The 26,501-nt window shown below is 40.8% G+C and overlaps 1 protein-coding gene across 1 annotated transcript in view; it reads right to left on the bottom strand.

Moving 5' to 3' along the window:
* Positions 1–741: 741 nt before the first annotated feature.
* Positions 742–26,501, bottom strand: part of hibadhb (3-hydroxyisobutyrate dehydrogenase b) — a 149,627-nt gene continuing 123,867 nt past the window's right edge. Inside the window, exons 7-8 of the mRNA XM_063069541.1 lie at positions 7,959–8,115; positions 742–1,421 (exon numbers count right to left, since the gene is read on the bottom strand). Of these exons, the coding sequence (XP_062925611.1) occupies positions 1,263–1,421; positions 7,959–8,115 (316 nt within the window). The 3' untranslated portion in view covers positions 742–1,262. The remainder of the gene's footprint in view (positions 1,422–7,958; positions 8,116–26,501) is intronic.

The raw sequence follows: 26,501 nt of genomic DNA, 5'->3' as shown, positions 1-26,501 counted from the left end.
TGGTAATTCATGTGCTAAGTTGAGTCAAGAAACACACAAGTTAGTATATGTAATAATGAAGGAGAATTTGAAGCATGCAGAAAACATCCTCAACTTAAATGTTCATCTATTCCACCAAATGATCTGCAAATTTCCTTACATTAGTCATCATCATCATTATCATTATGTGTAGTGTCATATGACGCAGGCGATCATGGTCTGTGACCATGATTGTTCTTTACAAATTCAACAGAAGCCTTCTTCTGGGCAGTATCTTACATTAGTATCAAATATAATTAGACTGACGGTGAAAGTCTCTTTGCTTTGATAGTTTGTAAAGATTTAGAGGAATATGGGTCAAGCAGATGCAAGTGGGACTAGCTTGTTTGGGTAAATGGATGGGAATGGACAAATTGGGCCAAAGGGCTTGCTATCGAGCTGTATAACTCTATGCCTCGATATGTGAAATGACAATGGGTAGCCTTAGCCTGGGTCCCAGTGGACCTGGATCTGAACACAAAACTACCATGAGAGCACAAATTAAACAGACACAACAAACTGAGGTCCTAAGAAAGGGTCCCCTTCTGAAACACTGACTGTTCATTCCCCTCCATAGATGCTGCCTGACCTGTTGAGTTCCTCCAGCATTTTGTGTGTGTTGCTCCAGATTTCCAGCATCTGTAGAATCTCTTGTGCCTCAAATTAAACAGATTAAGGTTCCTGTATTGCTGCAAACAAAAACACTAGTGATTGAATCCCTCACATGATTAATAGAATTTTATTTCAATTTAATATCACATATTAATTTAATATTTAAAGAAATAGTACTTGTCAAGAATTTATAATTGATTCTGATCAATGTTTGATCCAGAGAAAGAAAAACCAACGCTAAAATGAAAATCTGTAATATGTCAGTTCTTGGAGTGGAAATGAAGCTCTCAAAACATAAAACTCAAAGTTAGTTCCTTGTTTTTTCCCTCTGCAACAAATCAAAAACCTACATAATATGTAACAGACTCGTACCTCAAAGCTTCCTGGCTATCTTGTTTGCAATCCAGTTTCTAAATGCTTTTATTACCTAATCCCACAGTTAAATAAGCGACCTCTGGGTGCATATTTTCAAAAGCTGTTCTCTAGGAGACTATACAGTCACATTGGGATCACGATTTGCAGCTACAGATTTACTCTGTCCTTTTTATGTTAGATAAGCGAAGTTATTTGACCATTCACGGACAAATTCTCATGACTGTATTTTCCAAGACGCACTTCGATGTTGGACTGGTTTATATATTTTCTTCTTCACGCAGGAACTGAAACACCGAAGAGAAATCTTTCTGCGTGTAGCCTCGTGCACACATCATCCTGTAAATCTGATGGGACAATGATCCCAGTAGTGCCGGGGTTTTAGTGTTTGTGGCAGAATTTTGAGCTAATCCCAGATCCTAAACAGAAGAAAGCAAAAGTTAAAAATGATTTGTTAACTGACTTTAGAACCTTATTATGCTCTTCAGATCTTATTTCGCTAGACAATTATTACACTGAAGTAAAAGTTCATTCAAGCATTATGTGAGATATTTGAGGCAAATTATATTTTAAACTACCAAACCAAGCTACTAAAAATAAAATCAGATTGATTTTCCATTTGACTGATATGAAGTGTACAACCTTACACTTAAAGTACTATAAGGAAAGGTTGAATAAGTGGGGGCTTTTCCCTCTGCAGCAAAGAAGGATGTGAGGAGACTTGATATAAGTACAGAAGATAATAAGAGGCATAGATTGAATGGATAGCCAGAGATCTTTTTCCCTGGGCAGAAATGGCTAATACAAAGGGGAATAACTTTTAAGCCTTGATTGGAGAAAAGTATAGGGGGGCTGTCAGAAGTAGGTATTTGACCACAGATAGTGGTAGATGCATGGAACGTGCTGCCAGGGGTGGTGATAGAGGCAGATACATTAGGAACTTTTAAGAGAATCTTAGACAGGCACCTGGATGAAAAGAAAGTGGAGGACTATGTGAAAAGGAAGGGTTAGAATGATCTTGTTACTGTTGTTTCTTTCTGTGCCTTGTGGCACATCAGGCGGCAAAAAACTGAGGCACAAAGGGACTTGGGAGTTCTTGTGCAAGGTTCCCTAAAGGTTAGTTTGTTGGTTGAGTCTGTGGTGGGGAAGGCAAATGCAATGTTAGCATTCATTTCGAGAGGACTAGAATATAAAAGCAAGGATGTAACATTGAGACTTTATAAAGCACTGGTGAGACATCACCTGGGAGTATTGTGAGCAGTTTTGGGCCCCTTTTCTTAGAAGGGATGTGCTGAAACTGGAGAGGGTTCAAAGGGGGTTCACGAAAATGATTCCAGGATGGAATGGCTTGTCATACAAAGAGCGTGTGATGGCTCAGGTCCTGTGCTCATTAGAAGTCAGAAGACTGAGAGGTGACCTCATTGAAACCTATTGAATGGTGAAAGGCCTTGATAAGAGTGGATGTGGAGAGGACGTTTCCTGTGGTGGGAGAATCGAAGACCAGAAGACACAGACTTAGAATAGAGGGGCGTCCTTTTAGAACAGAGATGCGGAGGAATTTCTTTATCCAGAGGGTGGTGAATCTGTGGAATTTTTTATCACAATCAGCTGTGGAGGCCAAGTCTTTATGTATATTTAATACAAGAGGTTGATTGATTCTTGCTTGGTCCAGGCATGAAGGGAGATGGGGAGAAGGCAGGAGATTGGGGCTGATAGGAAAAATGGATCAGCCATGATGAAATAGCGGAGCAGACTTGATGGGCCAAATGGCCTAATTCTGCTCCTATATCTTATGGTCTCATGGTCAAAGTCTGGAGGTCGAGGCCCGGAGGTCTTTTTAGGGAAAATGAAGAGGTGATAGACAGCAGCTACAGGGAGGTTGTCACCCCAAGGCTACAGGAGACAGATAGATGGGGTGACTGTCAGGAGAGGGAAGGGAGAAATTTAGATAGTGGAGAGCACCCTGTGGCCATCCCCCTCAACAATAAGTTTGAGTACTGTTGGGGGGGGGGTTTAGGGTTAGGGTTCTTACCCGGGTGTAAGCAACAGCGGCTGTGCCTCTGGCACTGTCTGGCCCTGTGACTCAAAACGGTAGGGAACTGAAGAGGCTGGCATTGGTAATAGGGGATTCTATAGTTAGGGGGACAGATAAGTAATTCTGTGGACGCAAAAATGAAACACAGACAGTAGTTTGCCTCCCAGGTGCTTGGATCCGCAATGTTGCTGAATGCGTCCGCAATATCCTGAAAAGGGAGGATGAGCAGCCAGAAGTCATGGTACCTATTAGTACCAACGACCTAGTAAAAAAAAGGGAGGAGGTCCTGAAAACAGAATACAGGGAGTTGGGGAGGAAGGTGAAAAGCATGGATAGTAATCACAAGAGTGCTACCTGTGCCACGTGACAGTGAGAATAGGAATAAAATGAGGTAGCAAATAAACGCAAAGCAGCTGTGACCTGTACAAAAGGAACGGGTTGCACTTGTATCCGAGGGGCACCAATATTCCTGTGGGCATGTTTACTAGAGCTGTCAGGAGTGGTTTAAACTAATATGGCAGGGGGATGGGAACCAGTATGATAGAGCTGGGGATGAGCCAACAGATTTACAAGTAGGTGATGGATGTAAGATGAATGGAAGGAAGGATAAGCCAATGATTGGGTATAAATGCAGACAGAGCAAAGAGTTAAATTGTACCACAGAGGCAAAATTCAAAAGGGCAAAGTATGCAGGACTGATGGTGCTGTATTTAAATGCACTTCACATTCAGAATAAGGTTAGTGTCTGATTGCAAGAGAGGGAATTTGTTGAATACCTACGAGATGGCTTTTTAGAGCAACATGTGCTTGAGCCTGCTTAGGGAAAGGCTGTCTAAGATTGCGTGTAGTGTAATAACCCAGATCTTATTAGGGAGCTTAATGTAAAGGAACCCTTAGGAGGCAGCGGTCATAGTGATTGAATTATTGAATTCATAGTGCAATTTGAGAGGGAGGAGCTTAAGTCACATGTATCAGTATCACAATGGAATAAAGGGAATTACAGAGGCATGAGAGAGGAGCTTGCCCAGGTGGATTGGAGGAGAATACTGGTGGGATGTGGCAGAGGCAGAGAAGGCTGGTTTCTGGGAATAGTTCACAAGCCACAGGATAGATATGTCCCACAAAAGAAGTTGTTTTCAAATGGCAGGGCTAGGCAACCATGCCTGACAAGGGAAGTTAAGGATTGCATAAAAGCCAAGGAAAGGTCATATAAGGCAGCAAAAGTAAGTGGGAAGTTGGATGATTGGGAAGCTTTTAAAATCCAACAAAATGCAACTAAAAAAGTTATAAGAAGGGAAAAGATAAAATTTGAGGGAAAACTAGCCAATAATATAAGGCAGGATATCCAAAGTATTTTCAGTTATATAAAGAGTAAAAAGGAGGTGAGAGTTGATATTGGACTGCCAGAAAATGATGCTGGTGAGGTAGTAATGAAGGACAAAGGAATAGCAGATGAGCTTAATGGGTACTTTGCATCATTCTTCACTGTGGAAGGCATTAGCAGTGTGCCAGAGGTCCATGAGTGTCAGGGAGCAGGAGTGACAGCCATTGCTTTTACAAAGGAAAAAGTATGAAGGAAACTCAAAGGCCTTAAGGTGGATAAATCACATGGACCATTTGGACAACATCCCAAAGTCCTGAAAGCAGTTGCTGAAAAGATCACGGATGCATTTGTCATGATCTTTCCAGAATCACTTGATTCTGGCCTGGTCCCGGAGGTCTGGAAGATTGCAAATGTCACTTTGCTCTTTAAGAAGGGAGGAAGGCAAAAGAAAGGAAATTATAGGCCCGTTAGCCTAAACTCAGTAGTTGGGAAAATGTTGGAGTCTATTATTAAGGATAAGGTTTTGGGGTTCTTGGAGACTAATAATAAAAAAAGTCAAAGTCAGCATGGTTTCTGTAAGGGGAAACGTTGCCTGACAAACCTGTTAGAGTTCTTCGAGGAAATAACAAGCAGGGTAGACAAAGGAGAGGCAGTGGATGTCATTTACTTGGATTTTCAGAAGGCGTTTGATAAGATGCCACTCATGAGGCTGCTTAACAAGATAAAATCCCATGGCATTACAGAAAAGAGACTGGTGTGGACAGAGGAATGGCTGACAGGCAGTGGGAATAAAGGCGGCCTTTTCTGGTTGGCTGCCAGTGCCAGTGTTCCTCAGTGGTCAGTATTGTGACCACTAATTTTTGCATTGTTTGTCATAATGGAATTGATGGTTTTGTGGCAAAGTTTGCGGATGATACGAAGATAGGCGGAGGGGTAGGTAGTGCTGAGGAAGCAATGCGATTACAGCAGGATTTAGACAAATTGGAAGAATGGGCAAAAAAGTGGCAGATGGAATACAGTGTTGGGAAATGTATGATAATGCATTTTGGTAAAAGGAACAATAGTGCGAACTGTTATCTAAATGGGGAGAAGGCTTCAAACATCACAGAGTGACTTAGAAGTCCTCGTGAAAGGCTCCCAGAAGGTTAATTTACTCGATGGGCTGAATGGCCTAATTCTGCTCCTTGTCTTATGGTATTAAGGTCACAGCCCTGTGATCGGCGAGTCCTTTGGGTTGGCTTGTCTGGAGGTCAGGGGCACGATGTCTGCAAGTCTGAGAGTCCAGAGCCAAGGACTGGAGTTTGGAGGCCCAGGAGCAACCAATACTGTGGTTAGAGGTCTGTCCGTCTGTGTGAGTAGGTGGGTGGGTGGGAAAGGGGCTTGTTTTGCTGTTGTTGTTCTGTTTTGTTGTTTCTGCTACTGCTGTTGTTTGGCTAAACATTGTAGGCATGCTACGTTGGTGCCATGTGATGCCAAAATGCTACGCGTGGTGATACCTGAGGGCTGTCCCCAGCACATCCTTAGGCTGTATTGATTGTTAACATACATGATACATTTCACTGTATGTTGAGATGTACATGTGATAGATAGATAAACAAATAGGTCTGAATTCTCTTATGTGCCTCAGTAAACAAGTTGATAACATGATGGAGCACAATCTCCACCATGAAAACATACAAGCATTGACTGCATATTGTGACTCAATTGCTTGGCTGTGGCATGACTTAGGATCTGGAGTGGAGGTGGTGTGGGTAGAAGGGTTTACAATTTCCTTTGAACTGCCTAACAAATGTCCTCTTCCAGCCTCCCCTCACTACACAACATCGCAAGTGTTAATAAAGAGAAGACTCAGAAAACCGTAGAGGGTTCGGAGCACCCAAGATTTCCTAGTACATTAAGCACTGGAAGTTACATACATGAGAACAAGCAATTAGGCAGGGAAATGGTGTGCTGCCCTTTACTGCAAGAGAGTTTGAATACAAGTATAAGGGCATTTTGCTCTGATTATATTGAGCTCTGCTGTTTTTATTTTATCTTTACTTTATTTAGCAATACTGCGTGGAGTCGGCCTTTCCGGCCCTTCGATTCACCCTGCCCCAGCAACCCCCAACCAACCCAATTAACCCTAATGTAATCACAGGACAATTTACAATGACCAATTAGCCTTTGGTCTTTGTACTCTGGGAGGAAACAGGAGCTGCCGGAGGAAACCCATGCAGTCATGGGGAGACCATACAATCTCCTCACAGGAGTTTGCAAATTTAGCACGCAATATTCCAGATGTGAACTCCACAGGGCAATCTAGTCTCCCTAACTATGAAAGGATATACTGTACCTGTGATGACAGGAGTGGATCAATGGCTCACCAGACTGACAAATGGCAAGGTAGGTTTTCCAAATGAAGAAGCTAAGCAGACTGGTCCTATGCTCTCCTGAGTTTAAATCCATATTGTATTCAGTTCTGGTTGCCACATTATAGGAAGGCTACAGAGGAGATTTACCGTGATGCTGCCTAGATTGGAAAGCATGTCTTAAGAGGATAGATTGAGAGAGCTGGTGCTTTTCTCTCTGCAGCAACGGAGGATGAGAGGTGACTTGATAGAGGAGTACAAGATGATAAGAGGCATAGATAGAGTGGACAGCCAGAGACTGGGGCATACCTTTAAGGCATTTGGAGGAAAGAATAAGAGAAATGTTAGAGGGAGGTCCAATATCTTTTTACACAGAGAGTGGCAGCAGGTGCATGAAATGCGTTTGCCAGGGGTTGTAGTAGAGGCAGACACATCAGGGACATTTTAAGAGACTCTTAGAGGACAGTTTTAAACTGAGGAGTCACCTAGAGAGTAGCAAAATAAAGGAATACTATCCAAGGAGTTGTAAATTTATTCAAGAACTATCTCTGCTACCGAAGGAGCCATTGTATTAGATATTAAATGATGGCAACTAGTACAATCACTTTCTTGAATTAACAAAAGTAGTTTTTCAGAAGCTGGTAGTCAATGGCATCTATAAATAAATGCGTTTGGAGGGATGCAAGTCATATAATCTCATTATGGTTAGCGATTATCGTAATGCTATAACAGCACCTGCAACTCAGGTTCAATTCCCGCTGCTGCCTGTAAGGAGTTTGTACGTTCTCCCTGTGACTGCGTGGGTTTCCTCCCACGTTCAGTAGGTCAGTAGGTTAATTGGGTACATGGATGCAATTGGGCGGTGTCGTTTCGTTGGGCCAAAATGGTCTGCTACTCTAAATAATTACAGCACATTACTCTAAAGGTGCAGTATCTCTAAAGAAATAAATAAATTTGTCTTAATGGTAATACAGGACATGGTCAATCAACTGGATAAAGAATAAGACATAAGACATAGGAGCAGAATTAGGCCAATCAGCCCATCAAATCCATTCTGCCATTTCATCACGGCTGATTTATTATCCCTCTCAACCCCATTCTCCTGCTAAGAAAACCTGAGTCCTGTCTACGGAGTTTTCGCCTTCTCTCAGCAGACTGAATTGTATGTAGCATTTGAAGATCTGAAAGTGGCAGGAAAGTGGATGACAATGTCTCCTTTGTTTAAGAACAATACACACAAGCATACCTTTGCCATTAAGGCCGTTGCAAATCCACCTTGATAATCGTTAGCAGAAGGCACACTGTCCATCACTCCCGGTACGGGGTTATACGTATCACTTGACCAGCATCGACCTGAGCTCATGTTCAGAATTTTCGCCAGAAGCTTCGGGTCAAGCCCTAGCCTGTCAAAAGTTGCAGATGAGTAGTTTAAGGTCAAAGTTCAAGCAGAGTTGACCAGTTATCTGCCGTTTGACCCCATAAAGTCATTCATCTCATTCCAGTTAGTGCCTTCCAAAATGATACTGCATTTATACTGCCAAATGATACTGGATTTATGACATGACATTAAAGTGATTCTAACTCAGCCCAGCATACACAAATTGAACCAAGCTATTAAATGCATGGTCAATAAACTTTAAAGAGACAGTGCTCACAATAGCTTGCACAGGCTGCATATAAATAGTTCAAAAAATATGCACAAAGCATTCTATTTTCATTTTAGTGACTCCTTCATAAAATGTAGAATCCTATATCTAATGTCAATAAATATTTCATTTAGAATTTCTATATATGGCACACACATACAGCACATCTACAAGAAAGCAGCATCCATCATCAAGGACTCCCACCATCTAGATCATGCTGTCTTCTCGCTGCTACCATCAGGAAGGAGGTACCAGAGTCTTAGATCCCACAGCACCAGGTTCAGGAACACTTATTACTCTTCAACCATCAGGCTCCTGAACCAGATTGGATAACTTTACTCACTTCAACACTGAATTAATTCTACAACCCATGGACTCTCGGGGACTTTCCAACTAATGTTCTCAGTATTATTTATATATTTATGATTATTATTATTATTTGCTTTTTCTTCTGTTTGCAAGGTTTGTCTTCTTTTGCACATTTCTGTTAGTCTTTGTGTGTAGTTTTTCATTTATTCTATTTATTTCTTTGATCTACCGTGAATGCCTGCAAGACAATGATTCTCAGGATTGTATATGGTGACATACATGTACTTCAATAATACTGTAAATTTACTTGGCATGTGGCCAAGTGGTTAAGGCATTGGACTAGCGATCTGAAGGTCGTGAGTTCGAGCCCCAGCCGAGGCAGCGTGTTGTGTCCTTGAGCACACAGTGCTCTGCGACGACACCGGTGCCAAGCTGTATCGGCCTTTCCCTTGGACAACATCGGTGTCATGGAGAGGGGAGACTTGCAGCATGGGCAACTGCCGGTCTTCCATACAACCTTGCCCAGGCCTGAGCCCTGGAGAGTGAAGACTTTCCAGGCGCAGGTCCATGGTCTCACAAGACTAACAGATGCCGTAAAAATTAAATTTACTTTGAACTAATTCCCGTATACATCTTTCCCTCTAATCTCAATCAAAGTGTGTGATTTTCCTTCCATAATGATTAGCAGAAGGCACACTGCCCATCATGCCTGGTAGAGGGTTGTAGGTATCAACCCTGTATCAATTTATCAATTGATAAATTGCATATATCAATCACCTTGGTAGTGCAGTGATTACCGTAATGTTATTCCAGCCACCCGGGTTCAGTTTCTGTCACTGTCAATAAGGACTTTGTGTGTTCTCCCTGTGCTTCAGGTGCTTCAGTTTCCTCCCAATTTCCAATGACGTACAGGTTAGTAAGTTGTGGGCATGCTTCGTTGGTGCCGGAAGCATGGCAACACTTGCGAACTAAGTGAAAAGCTTGTCTTGCATACTGCTCCTACAGATCATATCTTTACATAGTGTGTTGAGATAGAACAAGGTAAAACAATCACCAAATGCAGAATAAAGTGAAACAGTGCAGAATACAGAGTGAGCCGCCAACATAATGTTATTATAGCGCCAGTGTCCCAGGTACAATTCTGCCACTGTCTGTAGGAGGTTTGTACGTTCTCCCTGTGACCAAGTGGGTTTCCTCCGGGTGCTCCAGTTCCCTCCCACAGTCCAAAGATGTATGGGTTGGTAGGTTGATTGGTCACATGGGTGTAATTGGGTGGCACAGACTTGTTGGGCCAGAATAACCTGTTACCATGATGTCATCGTCTTCATCATCATGTGTTGTATGACATGGATGATCATGGTCTTTCCATGACTATGATCGTTTTTGGCAAATTTTTCTACAGAAGTGCTTCACCAGTGCCTTCTGGGCAGTCTCTGCACAAGATGGGTGACCCCAGCCGTTATCAGTTCTCTTCAGTAAATGCCTGGCACCAGTAGTTTGTTTTTTACAGCTTATTCAGATGGTCATCATGGTTTTACCCATCAGAGACAACACCTTCCCTGCAGGCTTCATTTGTCTCACTCCCAGTCCTAATGAATGGCCTTTGATCTGAAACATTAGTTCAGTTTCTCTTCTCACAGATGCAACATGACCTGCTGAGTATTTCCAGCATATTGTTTTAATTTCTCACTTCCAGCATCTACAATTATTTTTTATTCTTCAGTGTGACTATTAACTTATTAATTATTGTTGCCATTTGTGTGATTTGTGTTTCTTGCATGGTGAGGTTGATGTTTTTCATTGAACAGGTTCCATGTTTTCATTGTTTTGTGACTGTCTGTGGAGAAGGTGAATCCCTTGTATGATATTGGTCAATGGCAAAAAAAGGCTGTGGAAACCTTCATATCCACCTGTATGTACAAACACTTAAAAAGACACAACACATTTTGCCTTATGCTACTGCATATCCCCAAGGCCATTAACTAATAATTTTCATTACAAATTTCAACATAAATATATTAACGTTTCACATCTCTGATTTTACTTTTATTAATGACGATCCTACATGAACTATGGATAGCACAGCTGGGGGAAGAGCAAATTAGCTTTATTTGTCATATCTACGTGGAACGGGTCAAATGAAATCAGCAAGGATTGGGCTGGAAAGCCCACAAGTATCATCACACTTCTGGCCGCAATATAGCACGCCCGAAGCTTACTAGCCCTCATCTGTGTTTCTTTGGAATGTGGGAGTAAATCAGGAATATACAAACTCCTTTTAGACAGTGGCGGGAATTGAACCCCAAACAGTGATCAATGGCGCTTTGAGCTAATTGCTATGCTACTGTGCCGACTCAGGAAGGAAGCCTCCAATTTGTGCACAACGGATTACCCAATGGTAAACCTTAGAATAGAGACTCCATTATATTACAACTACAAGTGCAGTTAGTTAGTAGTGACTACTATTATCGTAAAGCAAATCTAGTAGTTTTGTAAGCTGTGTGCAAAACGTCACCATATTTCACCAACACCATCTTGAACCCTTATGTTTTTAAATCCTTGGATCCTTGAATTGGTCCTATTAACTTGCTATTTATTGCATTTAACTTGAGGATATACAGCTCAAAGACTTCCTAAGTGTCCTACTAACAACCCGCAGATCATTTGTGCTTTTGAGCACAAATGACAAGTAGATGACAATACATAATGATCACTTGGCGGTTAGTGTGATGTTATCACAGATTGGCGTGTCAGAGTTCAGAGTTGAATCCCGGCGTCCTCTGCAAGGAGTCTATATGTCCTCCCCAGGGAATGCATAGATTTTCTCCGCGTCCTCTGATTTCCTCCCACAGTTCAAAGATGTACTGAGTAGGTTAATTTGATCATTGTAAGTTGTCCCATGATTAGGTTAGTGTTATATTGGGGTTGTCGGTGGCTTCTGGGTAGTGCAACTCAAAGGACTGGAAGGGCCTATTCTCAGCTGTATCTCTATAAACAAATACATAGCTTGGTGGTACAAAAAAGCAGTATTTACTTCTTTCTTGTAGAGTCATAGAATTATAGAATACTACAGCACAGAAACAAGCCCTTCGGCCTGACTATTAAGTTGATGAGTCTGTGCACCCAGACCGTAGTCCTCCAAACCCTTCCCGTGCATGTACCTATACCAAATTTTCTCTTAAATGTTGAAATTGTACCATATCCACCACTTCTGCTGGCAGCTCGTTCCACACTCTCACCACACAGAGTGAAGAAATTCCCCTCATGTTCCCATTAAGCATTTCATCTTTCACCCTTAATCCATGACCTCCAATTCTTGTCTTACCCAACCTCAGTGGAAAAAGCCTGCTTGCAGTTACCCTATCTATAGGGATATATCTATACCCCTCTTAATTCCGTATTCCTCTATCAAATCTCCCCTCATTCTTCTATGCTCTAGGAAATAAAGTCCTAACCTATTCAACCTTTCCCTATAAAAAGGTTGATTATCCTCTGACCCGATGTGAGTATATGCCTAACAGATTAAATTGTGTCACAAGCCTTGTGGCCCATCAGGCCGGTGCTTATGCTGGTTTGCGTGGCGTGAAGCGACTGAGACTCCCTCCCCCCCGATAGGATGCCAGTCTACTGCGAGGTTAACCCCCAGCATTTTTGCCGGTACCCATTCTCAGCTGGGTAGACTGGAAGACACACACGCTGCCTCGGCCGAGGCTCGACCTTCAGATCGCTAGTCCAATGCCCTAACCACTTGGCCACGCGCCACATGCCTAACAGAGCTACACAGAAATCACAGAAGAATGAATCATTAATGAGCAAATCAGAGGAGAGGCAAAGACAAGTAGTTAAAAATCTAAGCAGCATAAAACCTATACAGAACTGTCTATTTGTTTGAACCAGAATACATAAATAAAGACAAAACATTATCCAAATTGCTGAGTATTGATCATGCAGACTTGACAGCTGTTGAAAATTCAAGATGTAACACTTTTTTGAAGCTTTTCTTTACATTTTGAAAGTCTCTATTGGTTTGTGATCAATAATGACCTCTCTTGTACTCACAAAACCTAACTCGTGTAATCAGAGGCACCGGACTTGAATTCATTTGTAACAGTTCAATAGTATATTCCTTTGCAAAAATCACTTGTACAGTGATTAGCCTTGTCAAAATTTCAATCAGCTAAGACATGCATGTTGTACAATGCGGTTTGTATTGGAGGTCTGTTTGCTTCCAACAAAAGGACTCTAGAATCTTAACTTAAATGCTCCTTGTCTACAGTGAATTAACTTGTGCCAGTGTTTCCAACTAGGTTCCTTTGAGGAGATTTGGTACGTCCCAAAGATGGCGCCTTGTAAGGCATGAAAATACCCGACGCTGGCCTCTCAGGTCTGAGTTGACGTCGTCAGCATCATCATCATCATCATCAAAGATTCAAGCAAATTGCTACGGATGTTACAGTCTGGTGGAGAGTACTCTAACTGGTCACATCATCATTTGGTATGGAGAAGCCATGGCACAGGAGCAGGAAAAAGCTGCAGAGTGTTGTAAACTCCCCTGCATTGAGGCCATTTTCAATAGATGATGCCTCAAAAAGGAGGCATCCATCATGAGGGTCCCCTTTTGTCCAGGGCATGCTCTCCTCTTAGTACTACCATCAGAGAGATGATACAGGAGCTTAAAGACACACACTGAACATTTTAGGAACAGCTTCTTCACCTCCGCCATCAGAATTCTGTGTGGGTAATGAACCATCTATGAACAGTGCCTCAACATTTTTGCTCTCTTTTTGCACTACCTATTTAATTTTAAATATATATTTCTTACTGTAATTTATAGTTTTTTTATGCATTGCACTGTACTGCTGCCACAAAACAATGAATTTCATATGTCAGTGATAATAAACTGGATTCTGATTGGAAAAGATGTTACACCTTTTCCATTGTATCAGAGGATGATATTAAATGACAAAGACAGGTTGATAATGCATCTTTGTTTTACAATTGTCAAGTGTAAAGCCCAATCTCTCTTAAGTTAAAAGAAAAAGCTGACAATTTGAAGCTCGGTCTCCATATAGTCTGTATCATTTCAAAGCATCTGTCCTGGGTCCAGCAAGCCTCTACTTTCTTAGAAGTTTGCGAAGATTCTCTATGTCATCTAAAACTTTCACAAACTTCTATAGATATGTAGTGGAGACTGAATATCTTACTGCTTGGTGTGGAAACACCAATGCCGTTGTATGGAAAAGCCTACAAAAAGTAGAGGATACAGCCCTGTCCATCACAGATACAGTTCACCCCACTACTGAGTACAACTACAAGGAGTACTTTCATGGTAAAGCAGCATCCATCATCAAGGATCTCCACCACCCAGGCTATGCTCTCTTCTTGCTACTGCCATCAGGAAGAAGATACTGGAGTCTCAGGACCCACACCACCAGGGTCAGGAACAGTTATTACCTCTCATCTAGCAAGCTCTTGAACCAGAGGGAGTAACTTCACTCAACTTCACTTGCCCCATCACTAAATTGGACTCACTTTCATCTCATGTTCTCAATACTTATTGCTTATTATTTATTATTATTTCCTTTTTTATATTTGCAATTTATTGATTTATTTTGCACATTGGTTGTTGTCTGTCTTGTTGGGAAGAAAATGAATCTCAGGGCTGTATATGGTGTCATATATGTACTTTGATAATAAATTTATTTTAACCTTTAATGCAGCTTGATTACTGACTTTCACGCCACACCAGAACCATCAGGCATAAAAAAACACTACTTTCCCCAAGCAAGAAGGCTGATCAACACCTCCACCCACTAAACTATCTGTTAGGGAGTGTTCTGAAGTTATGTGAATATAGCAGATATTAACCAGATTATTATTAGCCAGATATTAATCAGTTCTTATTGTAAATGTAAATAGGTTCAGGAAGTTTGCAAATAGCCATCAACTTATTTTTGTAAATTGCAAGCAGTAAATTGAAGTTATAAGACAAAGACATTTTACATGCAAGCGCCAAACATGAAGAGAATGGAGTTGTGTTAATTAGCTTGCATAAAACCAGGCAACATGACTAAGTTATCTGCACCATTGTGACTTGAGTGCAAGCTGGCAGACTACGCGGATGCTGTCACTTAACACATCAAACATGGTCACAAGATGTCGGCAATCAATAGTTTTTTTGTACTTGCCATATTTGTGCACTCAGAGACAGCCCTGCCAAGATTAATTTTGGGTGTCTAGCTCTCTGTTGTCAAAAGGTTTTAGAATGCTTGTGTTAATTAGTTTATCCCAAAGGTGCTTGGATCTTCAGAGGCGGCTGATCATTTACAATGTGCTTCCGTTATGTATCTCAAAGTAACTGTATGTCAACCAAAGTATTGAAGTAAACAATGTCATTCCATTGTAACTATTGAAATCATATTAAATCACCTTCTGTTACCTCTTGACCTTAAGGGTATAAAAATGTGATGTACCTTTGGGTTTGTGAGCCTCTATTGAGAGAGTCTCCAGATGAAGCCTGCTTGTTATGCTGAATAAAGACTTGTATATCACCAGCTTCAGTATCTCTCCAGTGACTAAGATCAGTCACAACTGCTCCCATACCTCCACCACCTCTACTTTATCATTCCCTGTCAGTGTCACCTTCTGTACAGTCACTCCTGTACCTAATGTCATTTTATGTACATATAATCAATCTTATATACAAGATATGATTTTATATTTATTGTGTTTTTATTATTATTGTGTTCTTTATAGTATGTTTTTTAATATGCTGCATTGGATCTGAAGTAACTAATTTCATTCTCCATAACACTTGTGTACTGGAAATGACATTAGACAATCTTGAATCTTTTGGCTCTGGAGGCAAAAATTGTTCTGAAGGTTGGTTCCATTGTAACAGGAATCTTCTTGAAGGTTCGGTCCAGCAGTGCAGTGAGAACTACTGTAAAAAGTGCTGTTTGGCAGTATTCTGCATTGAGGCTGGGTGTGCCGTGGATGGCATAATTCACTTTGAAAATCAGAGCAATGTACAAAAAGACCAAGTCCACTAAAGACAATACTTTTTTCAACAATGGTTTATTTAGCCTTGGTTTCCATAAAATTACCATAAGATTATAAGACATGGGAGAATAGTTAGGCCATTTGGCTCATTGAGTTAGCTCCACTGTTCTCTCATGGCTGATTTACTATCATTCTCAACCCCCCCTGCCTTCTCCACATAACCTTTGACGCCTTTATTGATCAAGTACCCATCAACCTCTGTTTTAAGTATACCCAAATCATGATCACCTCTGTGTGAAACACACTTCAGAGAAGGCCTGTACCATTCTGCTTTACTTGTTCCAAGTTCAAAATTCAACTACAAAGTTCAAAGTAAATTCATTATCAAAATTCATTATCATATACTAACCTGAGATTAATTTTCTTGCATGCATTTACAGAAAAAGAACAGCAATAAAACAGAATTTTATGAAAAACTGTACATAAACAGACAAGGACTGACAAACAACCAATTTGCAAACAAAGACAAACTGTGCAAATAAAAAATAACCCTGACAGCATGAGTTGTAAACATAGAACAATATAACATAGAACAGTACAGGCCCTTCAGCCCACAATGTTATGCCGACCCTTTAATCTACTTCAAGATCCATCTAACTCTTCCCTTCTACATAGCCCTCCATTTTTCTACCATCTATGTGCCCATCTAAGAGTTTCTTAAATGCCCCAAATGTACCTACCTCTACCACCACTCATGCAGGGCATTCCATGCACCCATGGCTCTCTAAGTAAAAACCGTACCTTGGATATCCTCACTATATTTTCCTTCAAAAGAGTCTTTGAGAGTGAGTCTGTAGGTTGCAGAATCAATTTAGAGTTGAGGTGAGTGAAGTTATCCATGCTGGTCCAGGAGTTTGATGACTGTAGGGTAAAAACTGTTCCTGTAAATGGAGGTGTGGGACCAAGGCTCCTGCACCCCTGCCCTGAGGCAACAGGGAATGGTGGTACTAGCTCATATGTTTGTTACTGCTCTGCTTGGGTCTCAAAAACTAATCAATGAAAACAATCTATTGTCAAACTGGAACGCATAATTATATTTAATGAAGTATGGATGCAATAAAAAAAATGGGTTGCGGTATTATACATACATGGCACAGCTCTGCAATTGTTGTTTTTGATCCAACAGACCAGTTTAGCATCCAAGTGTGTCATGTGCTAAGTGATGGAAGTATAAATATTAAAATGATTTACATCATTAGAGTCATAGTTCTAGAAACGTGCAGCTCAGAAACTGACCCTACAGTCTTGTCATCTTCAGAAGTTTTCTGATGACTCTGCCATCATCAGCAAGGGAGATGAGGCTGAGTACAGGGCTACAATAGGAAACTTTGTCACATGGTGTGAGCAGAATTATCTGAAGCTTAATGTGAAAAAGACCAAGGAGCTGGTGGTAGACCTGAGGAGAGCTAACGTACCGGTGACCCCTATTTCCATCCAGGGGGTCAGTGTGGACATGGTGGAGGATTACAAATACCTGGGGATACAAATTGACAATAAACTGGACTGGTCAAAGAACACTGAGGCTGTCTACAAGAACGATCAGAGCCGTCTCTATTTCCTGAGGAGACTGAGGTTCTTTAACATCTGCCGGACGATGCTGAGGACATTCTACGAGTCTGTGGTGGCCAGTGCGATCATGTTTGCTGTTGTGTGCTGGGGCAGCAGGCTGAGGGTAGCAGACACCAACAGAATCAACAAACTCATTCATAAGGCCAGTGATGTTGTGGGGATGGAACTGGACTCTCTGACGGTGGTGTCTGAAAAGAGGATGCTGTCCAAGCTGCATGCCATCTTGGACAAATGTCTCCCATCCACTACATAATGTACTGGTTGGGCACAGGAGTACATTCATTCCACCGAGATGCAACACAGAGCGTCATAGGAAGTATTTCCTGCCTGTGGCCATCAAACTTTACAACTCCTCCCTTGGAGGGTCAGACACCCTGAGCCAATAGGCTGGTCCTGGACTTAATTCCTGGCATAATTTACATATTACTATTTAACTAGTTATGGTTTTATGACCATTTATTATTTATGGTGCAAATGTAACAAAAACCAGTTTCCCCCAGGATCAATAAAGTATGACTATGACTATCTACTCTGTGCCAAACCATTTAAACTGTCTACTCCCATTGACCTGCACCACGACCATGGCCCTCCATACCCCTACCATTCATGTACCTATACAACTTCTCTTAAGTGTTGAAATCAATCTCCCATAAATCACTTGCACTGGCAGCTCATTCCACACTCTCACAACCTTCTGAGTGAAGAAATTTCCCCTAAAGTTCCCCTTAAACTTTTCACCTTCACCCCTAACCCATGACCCCTAGTTGTAGTCCCACCCAACCTCAATGGAAAAAGCCTGCTTGTATTTACCCTATCTATATCCCTCATAATTTTGTACGCACGATCAAATCACCCCTCAATCTTCGATGTTTCAAAGAAGAAAGTCCTAACCTATGCAATCTTTCCTTTTAACTCAGGTCCCCCAGTCACAGCAACATTGTGTGGTGCATGAAAGGATATGGCGATATGAAAAATGGATAAAAGACGTGAGGTAAAAATTAAGCTTCAATGCAAGAATCTTCGTTGTCTAATAACCTACACATGCTTAAAATTGGGCTAGGTCCACAAAGAATAACTAATTGTGTTTAAATTCAGCTGGGTGTCAGAGTCTTTGCAAGTTAACCCAGTGAGAATCAGTGCTATCCACGGAAGCAAATTGTGAGAAAAGCATTATAATTTAAACTGAATTGTCATGGCTTTTTTAAGATCTCATATCATTAACATGCTCCATGATAAAGTACCTACATTTCTTTATGCCTGGGTAATTAAGTTATTTTGCAGAAATACCAAAAATATCTTAAAACACAGTAACACATTTCATAGTGCTAGGGTGATAATCCAATTTTAGTTTAACATGATCTGTTAGATTACGTGCAAACCATGATAATTTTTTTTAAAAACTGATCTATTGTTTACTTCAATAGTTTAAAGTTAAGGGAAAAATATCGTACTTCAACACTAACTGGGCTTATAACATCACTTGATCTAAGTATATTCTTAAATGAAACAGCATCTTTCAAGTAATAGGACCAAGGGGAAGAAAATACTAAAAATTTTATATATATATATACACACACATACACACACACACGCACACCTAAGACTTCTACACAGTACTGTATAAATTTTCAGATCAAATCTTAAAAACATGACCACATCAATAATATTGCAACTTCATTTCTACAATCTCGACACCTCAGATTTAACAGAGATTATCAGGCTAAAGAATGTCCCAGGCAATTCATTATATTTTTGGATCAATTTTTGAAAAGTCAGTTCATTTTAAGAAAACTTTCTCCATATCCAATAACTAAACACATTCTAAACACAAACTAATTTTACATTGCAAAAACACATTAGTGTTCAAATGATACCTACCAAGCTCCACCTGCAGAATTCAAAAGATGCCAAGGAGGATGGAGCAGAGTTAATAACTATAGCAACAAGAAAAATCATAATTTGATTTATGTATCCTTATTAAATATAAGAAATGAAAACTAACCATTACATTCATGAATGAAATCTCCCGAGATAGCTCACTATTTAATCGGCAACTTTCAAACACTGCCATTTAGTGTAGATATAAATCTCTTTGGGGGAAATGGTTATTCTTTAATTCAAAAATATTTTTTCAAGTGTATCATTATAATAGCACGTTAGAACTTTTGTTATGTTATCCTTCTTAGAACTATCCCACAAGTGCACACATAACTGACAGCTTAAATTGGACATGTTATTAAAATCAGCTGCTGAATTCTTTGCCTTCCACAGGGTCCATGTTTGTAATGGCCTAAAACAGTCTACAACATAATTGTCATTCAGATTGTGCAGCTCCTCGCAAGTCATGCTTCAGTGGAGGGGACTGAGTTTCCATTTGAAATCAACAAATTAATCCTGGACAGGTATCCAAAAGGCCAAGTTTAATAGGAAGCAGCTACTGGGCCCTCAACCATGATAAAATGTTATTGCAGTTTCCCTGTAAATTGGGGGAACATGTGATATTTTCTACATAGGAGTATTGTTGCTGTTCAAGTGATCTACTGCTCAAGCTATCAAAATGCTTGACAGACGCTGTCAATCCTCATAATAGCATGTCACTGGGCATACTAGCACACACTCCAGCATCTCTTAGTGCAGAGAATCATAAACCGATTTATTAAATAAAACAGGTCTTCACCTTAATGTGTGCTCCCATTAACAATGTATGCGGTACAATTTTTTTATTGTAAATTTGCCAAGTGAAGAAGTTTTGTACATCAAATGATTACATAGGTAGCTTCCTTTTTGTGGCACTGCAATATTTTCTCGTAAATTTATACTCGCTGATTTTCTCTAGCCATTTAAAAACCTATAAATCTGTAGGTGATAACTGAAGCTCCTATTAGATAATAATTTCTACAAACCTGCAAAAAGCACCACTTACACAGAGGAGAACAAGTTTCAATGATTTAATTGTAATATTAACATATTTCCTACTGCATAACTCTTACTAACTGCATATTGGAATCTTAACTTCAATTGTAACAAAAAAAAACAATTTCACAAAGTAAGCTGAATTCTTAGAGAACTAATTTTCAGATGTGTGCTCCATTTAGTTGTAATTGGAATTCCTCTACATGATTGAATCAGGTCTCCACAGCAGCATTGAACAGTCTAATTAATGTCACAAATGATTTCCTTTGTGATTGTGACCTTGGTGCACCATTCCTCCTTGCCCTCTCTATAGCCTCTGAAATAGTCAACCATACCATATTCCTTCCACACCGCTGCTCTGTCATCCATCTATGTGAGACATCCAATGCTTTGTTAAAATTTATAGCCATCAAATTATATTCAATGATTCAGCTGCAAAACCTTCTCAAGTATGCACCATTAGCTGTCCCCTTAAGATTTATCCTCACTTCCTTTCTCTATTTCTTTGAAACACCCAAGAGATTCTGCAGATGCAGGAAATCTAGAGCAACACATACAAAATGCTGGAGGAACTCAGCATGAAAGGCAGCATCTACAGAAATGAATAAACAGTCGACGCTTCAGGCTGAGCCTCTCCATCAGGGTCCTGATAAAGGGTCTTAGCCTAAAACGCCAAATGTTTATTTATTTCCATAGATGCTGCCTGACCTGCTGAGTTCCTCCAGCATTTTGTGTGCGTTGCTCTGGGTGACATCATCAATGACTGGAGTTAACCTTTAGCTGCATGCTAGTGACAGCAATATGTCCCCATCTCATATATAGTGCTCCCTGTCCATGGTGACCAAATGCCCATTCAAATTTCATCCCTTGTTGACTCTCTTTTTCTTCCAATAAACATTAGAAAAATGGAACCCACCATTTGCTAGAAACTCCAGATCTTTGCCGATATTTCCTTTGCCCTTTCATGTAATACAGCTAAAGCCCAATCGTTTGCAACCTCAACGATGTATTCTCCACTCTGGCCCCTTCTTCTGTCTTTACAAAGACTACTTATCCACCATCCAGGTCATGCGCTTTTCCCGCTACTGCCATCAGGCAAGAGGACTTAGGCTCCACACCACCAGGTTCAGGAACAATTATTACCCTACAACCAACCAGCTCCTGAACCACCATGGATAACTTCAATCATCTCAACTCTGAACTGAATCTGTAAATTATAAGTTTACTTTCAAGGACTCTGCTTGATTGTTTGTCATTCTTACTTTGTGTCTGGTTTTTTTGTAGATTCTGTTGTATTTCTTTTGTCCCTGTAAATGCGTACAAGAAAATAAATCTCAAGGCAATATATGGTAACATATACTCATCTTGGTAATACATTTACTTTGAACTTTGAGGTTGATTTTCAAGAAAGAGGTTTTTGAGTGAAGTACCTGAGGAGCTGAAGGTGTAGTTGTCAACAATGAGAGAGAAAATGAAATTGGAAAAATAAAGGGCTTCAGTGGGGTTTCGGCCATGTGAAGTAACCTAAAATGGTGGCATGACCAGGAAGTGATTTAGACATAAATATGAGGGTGGACTGAACTTGGTGGAAAGTTAGAAAAAAGTTGGCAGTGAGTTTTAGACCATAAGACCATAAGACAAAGGAGCAGAAGTCAGCCATTCAGCCCATCGAGTCTGCTCCGCCATTTTATCATGAGCTGATCCATTCTCCCATTTAGTCCCACTCCCCCGCCTTCTCACCATAACCTTTGATGCCCTGGCTACTCAAATACCTATCAATCTCTGCCTTAAATACACCCAATGACTTGGCCTCCACTGCTGCCCGTGGCAACAAATTCCATAGATTCACCACCCTCTGACTAAAAAAATTTTTTCACATTTCTGTTCTGAATGGGCGCCCTTCAATCCTTAAGTCATGCCCTCTCGTACTAGACTCTCCCATCATGGGAAACAACTTTGCCACATCCACTCTGTCCATGCCTTTCAACATTCGGAATGTTTCTATGAGGTCTCCCCTCATTCTTCTAAACTCAAAGGAATACAGTCAAAAGAGTGGACAAATGTTCCTCATATGTTAACCCTCTCATTCCCAGAATTATTCTAGTGAATCTTCTCTGTACCCTCTCCAATGTCAGCACATCCTTTCTTAAATAAGACCAAAACTGCCCACAGTACTCCAAGTCTTACCAGCGCCTTATAGACCCTCAACATCACATCCCTGCTCCTATACTCTATTCCTCTAGAAATGAATGCCAACATTGCATTCGCCTTCTTCACTACCAACTCAACCCAGAGGTTAACCTTGAGGGTATCCTGTACGAGGACTCCCAAGTCCTGTTGCATCTCAGAACTTTGAATTCTTTCTCCATTTAAATAAATTTTAAATCAGCTTCTTAAGAGTTTAAAGATTAAAGGCTAGACCATTAAGCACATCTGCATGAAACATTGTCACAGGAAAGCAGCATCCATCATCAGGGACCCCACCACCCAGCACATGGTCTCTTCTCACTGCTGTCATCCGGAAGAAGGCACAGGAGCCTCAGGATCCAGACCACCAGGTTCAGGAACAGTTATTGCCCCTCAACTATCAGGCTCTTTAACCAAAGGAGATAATTTTACTCGCCCCATTTCTGGAATGTTCCTGCAACCTATGGACTCACTTTCATGGACTCTTCATCTCATGTTCTCAATAGTTATTGTTTATTTCTTTATTATTATTTCTTTCGTTTTGTATTTGCACAGTTTGCTGTCACACTGGTTGGATGCCATATATATACATATGGTGACATATATGTACTTCGATAATAAATTTACTTTGAACTTTGGACATGAGAGTGTTGAATATGGAGATAACAAGGCAGCATCGAGAGCTTTGATGTCAGATGGAATGAAACTGAGTCAGGGCAACGAATTTTAGACGCAGTTAGTTCAAAGTACATTTATTATCAAAGTACATACAGATTACCATATACTAACTGGAGATTCATGTTCTTGCAGGCATTTACAGAAAAAAGAAATGCAATAGAATCTACAAGAAAACCATAGGTAAACAAAGAATGACAAACAATCAACTAGAGCCCTTGAAAATGAGCCTGTACATGGCAGTGTAGTGGTGACTGAAGTTATCCATGCCAGTGTAGGAGCCTGGTGATTGTTAGGGGATAACTATTCCTGAACCTGGTGCTGTGGGACTGAAGGCTCCTGTACCTCCTGTGAAAACAAGAGTGAGAAGAGGGCACGGCCAGAATGGTGGAGGTCTTTAATGATGGATGCTGCTTTCTTGTGGCAGGACTCCATGTAAGTCTACTCAGTAGAGGGAGGGCTTTGCTTGTGATGGGTTGGGCTGTGTCCATCACTTTCTGGAGCCTTTTCCATTCGTGCTGTTTCCCCAGATATAAATGCTTGATGAGCTGAATAAGGCGATCATTGGAGACAGACCAGGATTTGTCAACGAGGTGGAATTAAATCCAGAATGATGTGAGGAGTCCCAAAGCCCACGTTTGACCTATAGCCCTCAAAAGCTCTCTTATCCATGCACTTATCAAGCTTGTTTTTAAATGTTGCTAATTTGCCTGCTTTAACCACTATATCTGGCAGCTCATTCCAAATGTGCACCACAGTTTGCTTGAAGAAGTTATCTCTGGTGGCCCTTTCAAGCCTCCCACCTCTAGTCTTAAACATATGCCTGTTTTTTTAACATTCAAATATAAATATAATTAAAAGGTCTGTTGTCAAATTTAAATTCATGTTATTTGTTTTAATGTTTTAAATGTTTTATTCAACTGGAGTCTTTTTGCTTAGAAAAATACCTCATTATTTCCTCTCAGGCTAAATTCCACATAGCTCTCCTACATTCACTGAAAGGAATTCAACTTTGACAAATAATAGGGTATTACCATAATCCTGTGGAAAATCAGCTGAGGTATTCCTGCAAGAAAAACTGTCTCCCGAGTGACCAGTTGATCTTCCCAAAATCTGCTATACGCCAGGCCTGTTTACCAGGATGAGAACAGGCATCAAGAGCGTTCAAGCATGAATAGATTAACGGCGTAACACTCCAAATTGTGCTCGGTCAGAAAGAAAAGCAACTCTGAATGTGGAAAAAGAAATTCTAATTGTCATACCATTATCAACCATCCATTCTACCTCCACTTACAAAATATATATACAATGCAGATAATAATAAGACATTGCTGATGGTATTCTGAAGAACGACTTCTTCTGAACTGCATGAATCTAAACACCCAAAGGACTTATAATCCTTTACTGTCAGGTGCAGACAATAATAATGATTGGTAAATGCATACAAACTGCTTCTAGTTTCTGTATTGAAGATTGCCATCCAACATTGGCCAAGGGGAAAATAATTGTAAAACTACAGAAAAATTCAATATGTCCATTGGCTTCTCTCAGTCAGTCTCTTTTAAAGTGTTAAGTCTTCACTACCCAACTTGGTAACTGTTTATTAAGTACGTCTATATTGAATCTTATTCCCAAATGGAATTGCTCCAAACTACGCGACTTCCTTGCCCGTTAGCAGGAACTCTGAATGTACTATCGCCCTTAAGCTTGGAACAAGCTGAAAACAAAGGGCAGCAAAGCACAAGAGAGTAGGTGGCATAGTTTAACCTACTAAAAGTGGGGGACTCATCCCAGTCCATCACTGAACACATATCCAAGGAAAATTGCCACAAGAAAGCAGCATCCATCATCAAAGACACCTACCTGAGAACTCAAGTTCTCAGTATTACTTTTTTTTAATACACTTTCTCTTCTTTTGCACACTGTTTCCTTGTCAGTCTTCGTGTGTGTTCTTCTAGCTTTTCATTGATTCTATTGTACTTCACTGTTCCTGATAAATGTCACAAATAAAGGAGGGGGAGACCTCAGTGATCCTCTCAGCGGTTCTTAATATCCTCTGTAGGGTCTTGTGGTCTGATGCCTTACAGTGTCTGTACGGCAATACACAAAATGCTGGAGGAACTTAGCAAGTCAGGAAACATGTATGGAGAGGAATAGCTCACACCTGGGCCTATGAAGTGAAGCATGCCATCACGATTCAGATACCAAATGTACCAGTGCTCATCACAAAATCACATCACCCAGGTTTTATCATTTTTATTCCCTTAAAAACCTTTCCTTACTGTTCAGTGCTCACCTTATCTCCTAATCTTTTTCCTTTTATTCTACTCAGTTTCATTGAGCGTGCCACAAGAGAGCAGCATCCATCAATCCAGGCCCCCGACCATCCAGGCCACGCTGCTGCCGTCGGAAAGGAGGTCTGAGTTACTGTTCATACCCTTCAATCATCAGGCTCCTGACCCTCAACTCTGAACTGGTTCCAGAACCGATGGACTCACTTTCAAGGGCTCTACAACTCATGTTCTCAGTATTATTTACTTATTTTTTTATTTATACAGGTTGTCTTCTTTGGCACATTGATTGTTTGTCAGTCTGTGTGTGTGTGTGTGTGTGTGTGTGTGTGTGTGTGTGAGAGAGTGTGTGTGTGTGAGAGTGTGTGAGTGTGTGTTGAGTTTTTCATCGATTCCTTTGTACTTCTATGTTCTACTGTGAATGCCTGCGTGAAAATGAATCTAAGGGTGGTATACGGTGACATATGTACTTTGATAATAAATTTATTTTGAACTTTTAAAAAAAAAAGGGGGCACTGATGTGACTGTCAGTGACCAAGTGATGTCAGGATGGGGAGAGGAGAGTCAGGAGAGAGAAATAGTGCCACAGAAGCTGGGGACCAGGGTTGTTGGTAGTGAGGTATGTTTGCGGCAGGGTGAAAGCAAGAAGTGCGGAAGAGAGAGGAAAGAAAAAAGGAGAGTAGAAAGAGACGTCATCTCAGAAACACAATACGATCGGGGCTCTGGTGATGTCATCACTCAGAACGGCAGCTTAAATCAACAGCTCCTCTGGAAAAACGCATAGTTTGCCCCGTTAATCCATCAAGTACAACATCTTTCGAAAATATCTGAATTGATAAGGGGGGCAAGAATGGAGATTAAAAAAAGCACCACTGCGGAGCCTATGGAAGAGAGAGGTACAGCGCGCGGCTCTCCTACACGTGCGCGTGGCGGCAAAGCTGATGCTGGGCCTAGTGCAGTCGAAGTGGCAAATATGATAAGGATTTTGGAAGAGATAAGGGAAGTCCAAAAAGATACAAAGCAGCAACTCAATGATATAAAAGTCAGAGCTCGCCAACGTCAATGAGAAAATAGCGGTGGCAGAGACTCGAATTGAGAAGATGGAAGATTGCGTGCAAAATGTGGAACAGATACTAA

The sequence above is a fragment of the Mobula hypostoma genome, chromosome 17 (genome assembly GCF_963921235.1).
Source record: "Mobula hypostoma chromosome 17, sMobHyp1.1, whole genome shotgun sequence".
Classification (NCBI taxonomy): domain Eukaryota; kingdom Metazoa; phylum Chordata; class Chondrichthyes; order Myliobatiformes; family Myliobatidae; genus Mobula; species Mobula hypostoma.
Note: the sequence above shows the minus strand (reverse complement) of the source record. Positions and strands in the feature narration are given on the sequence as shown.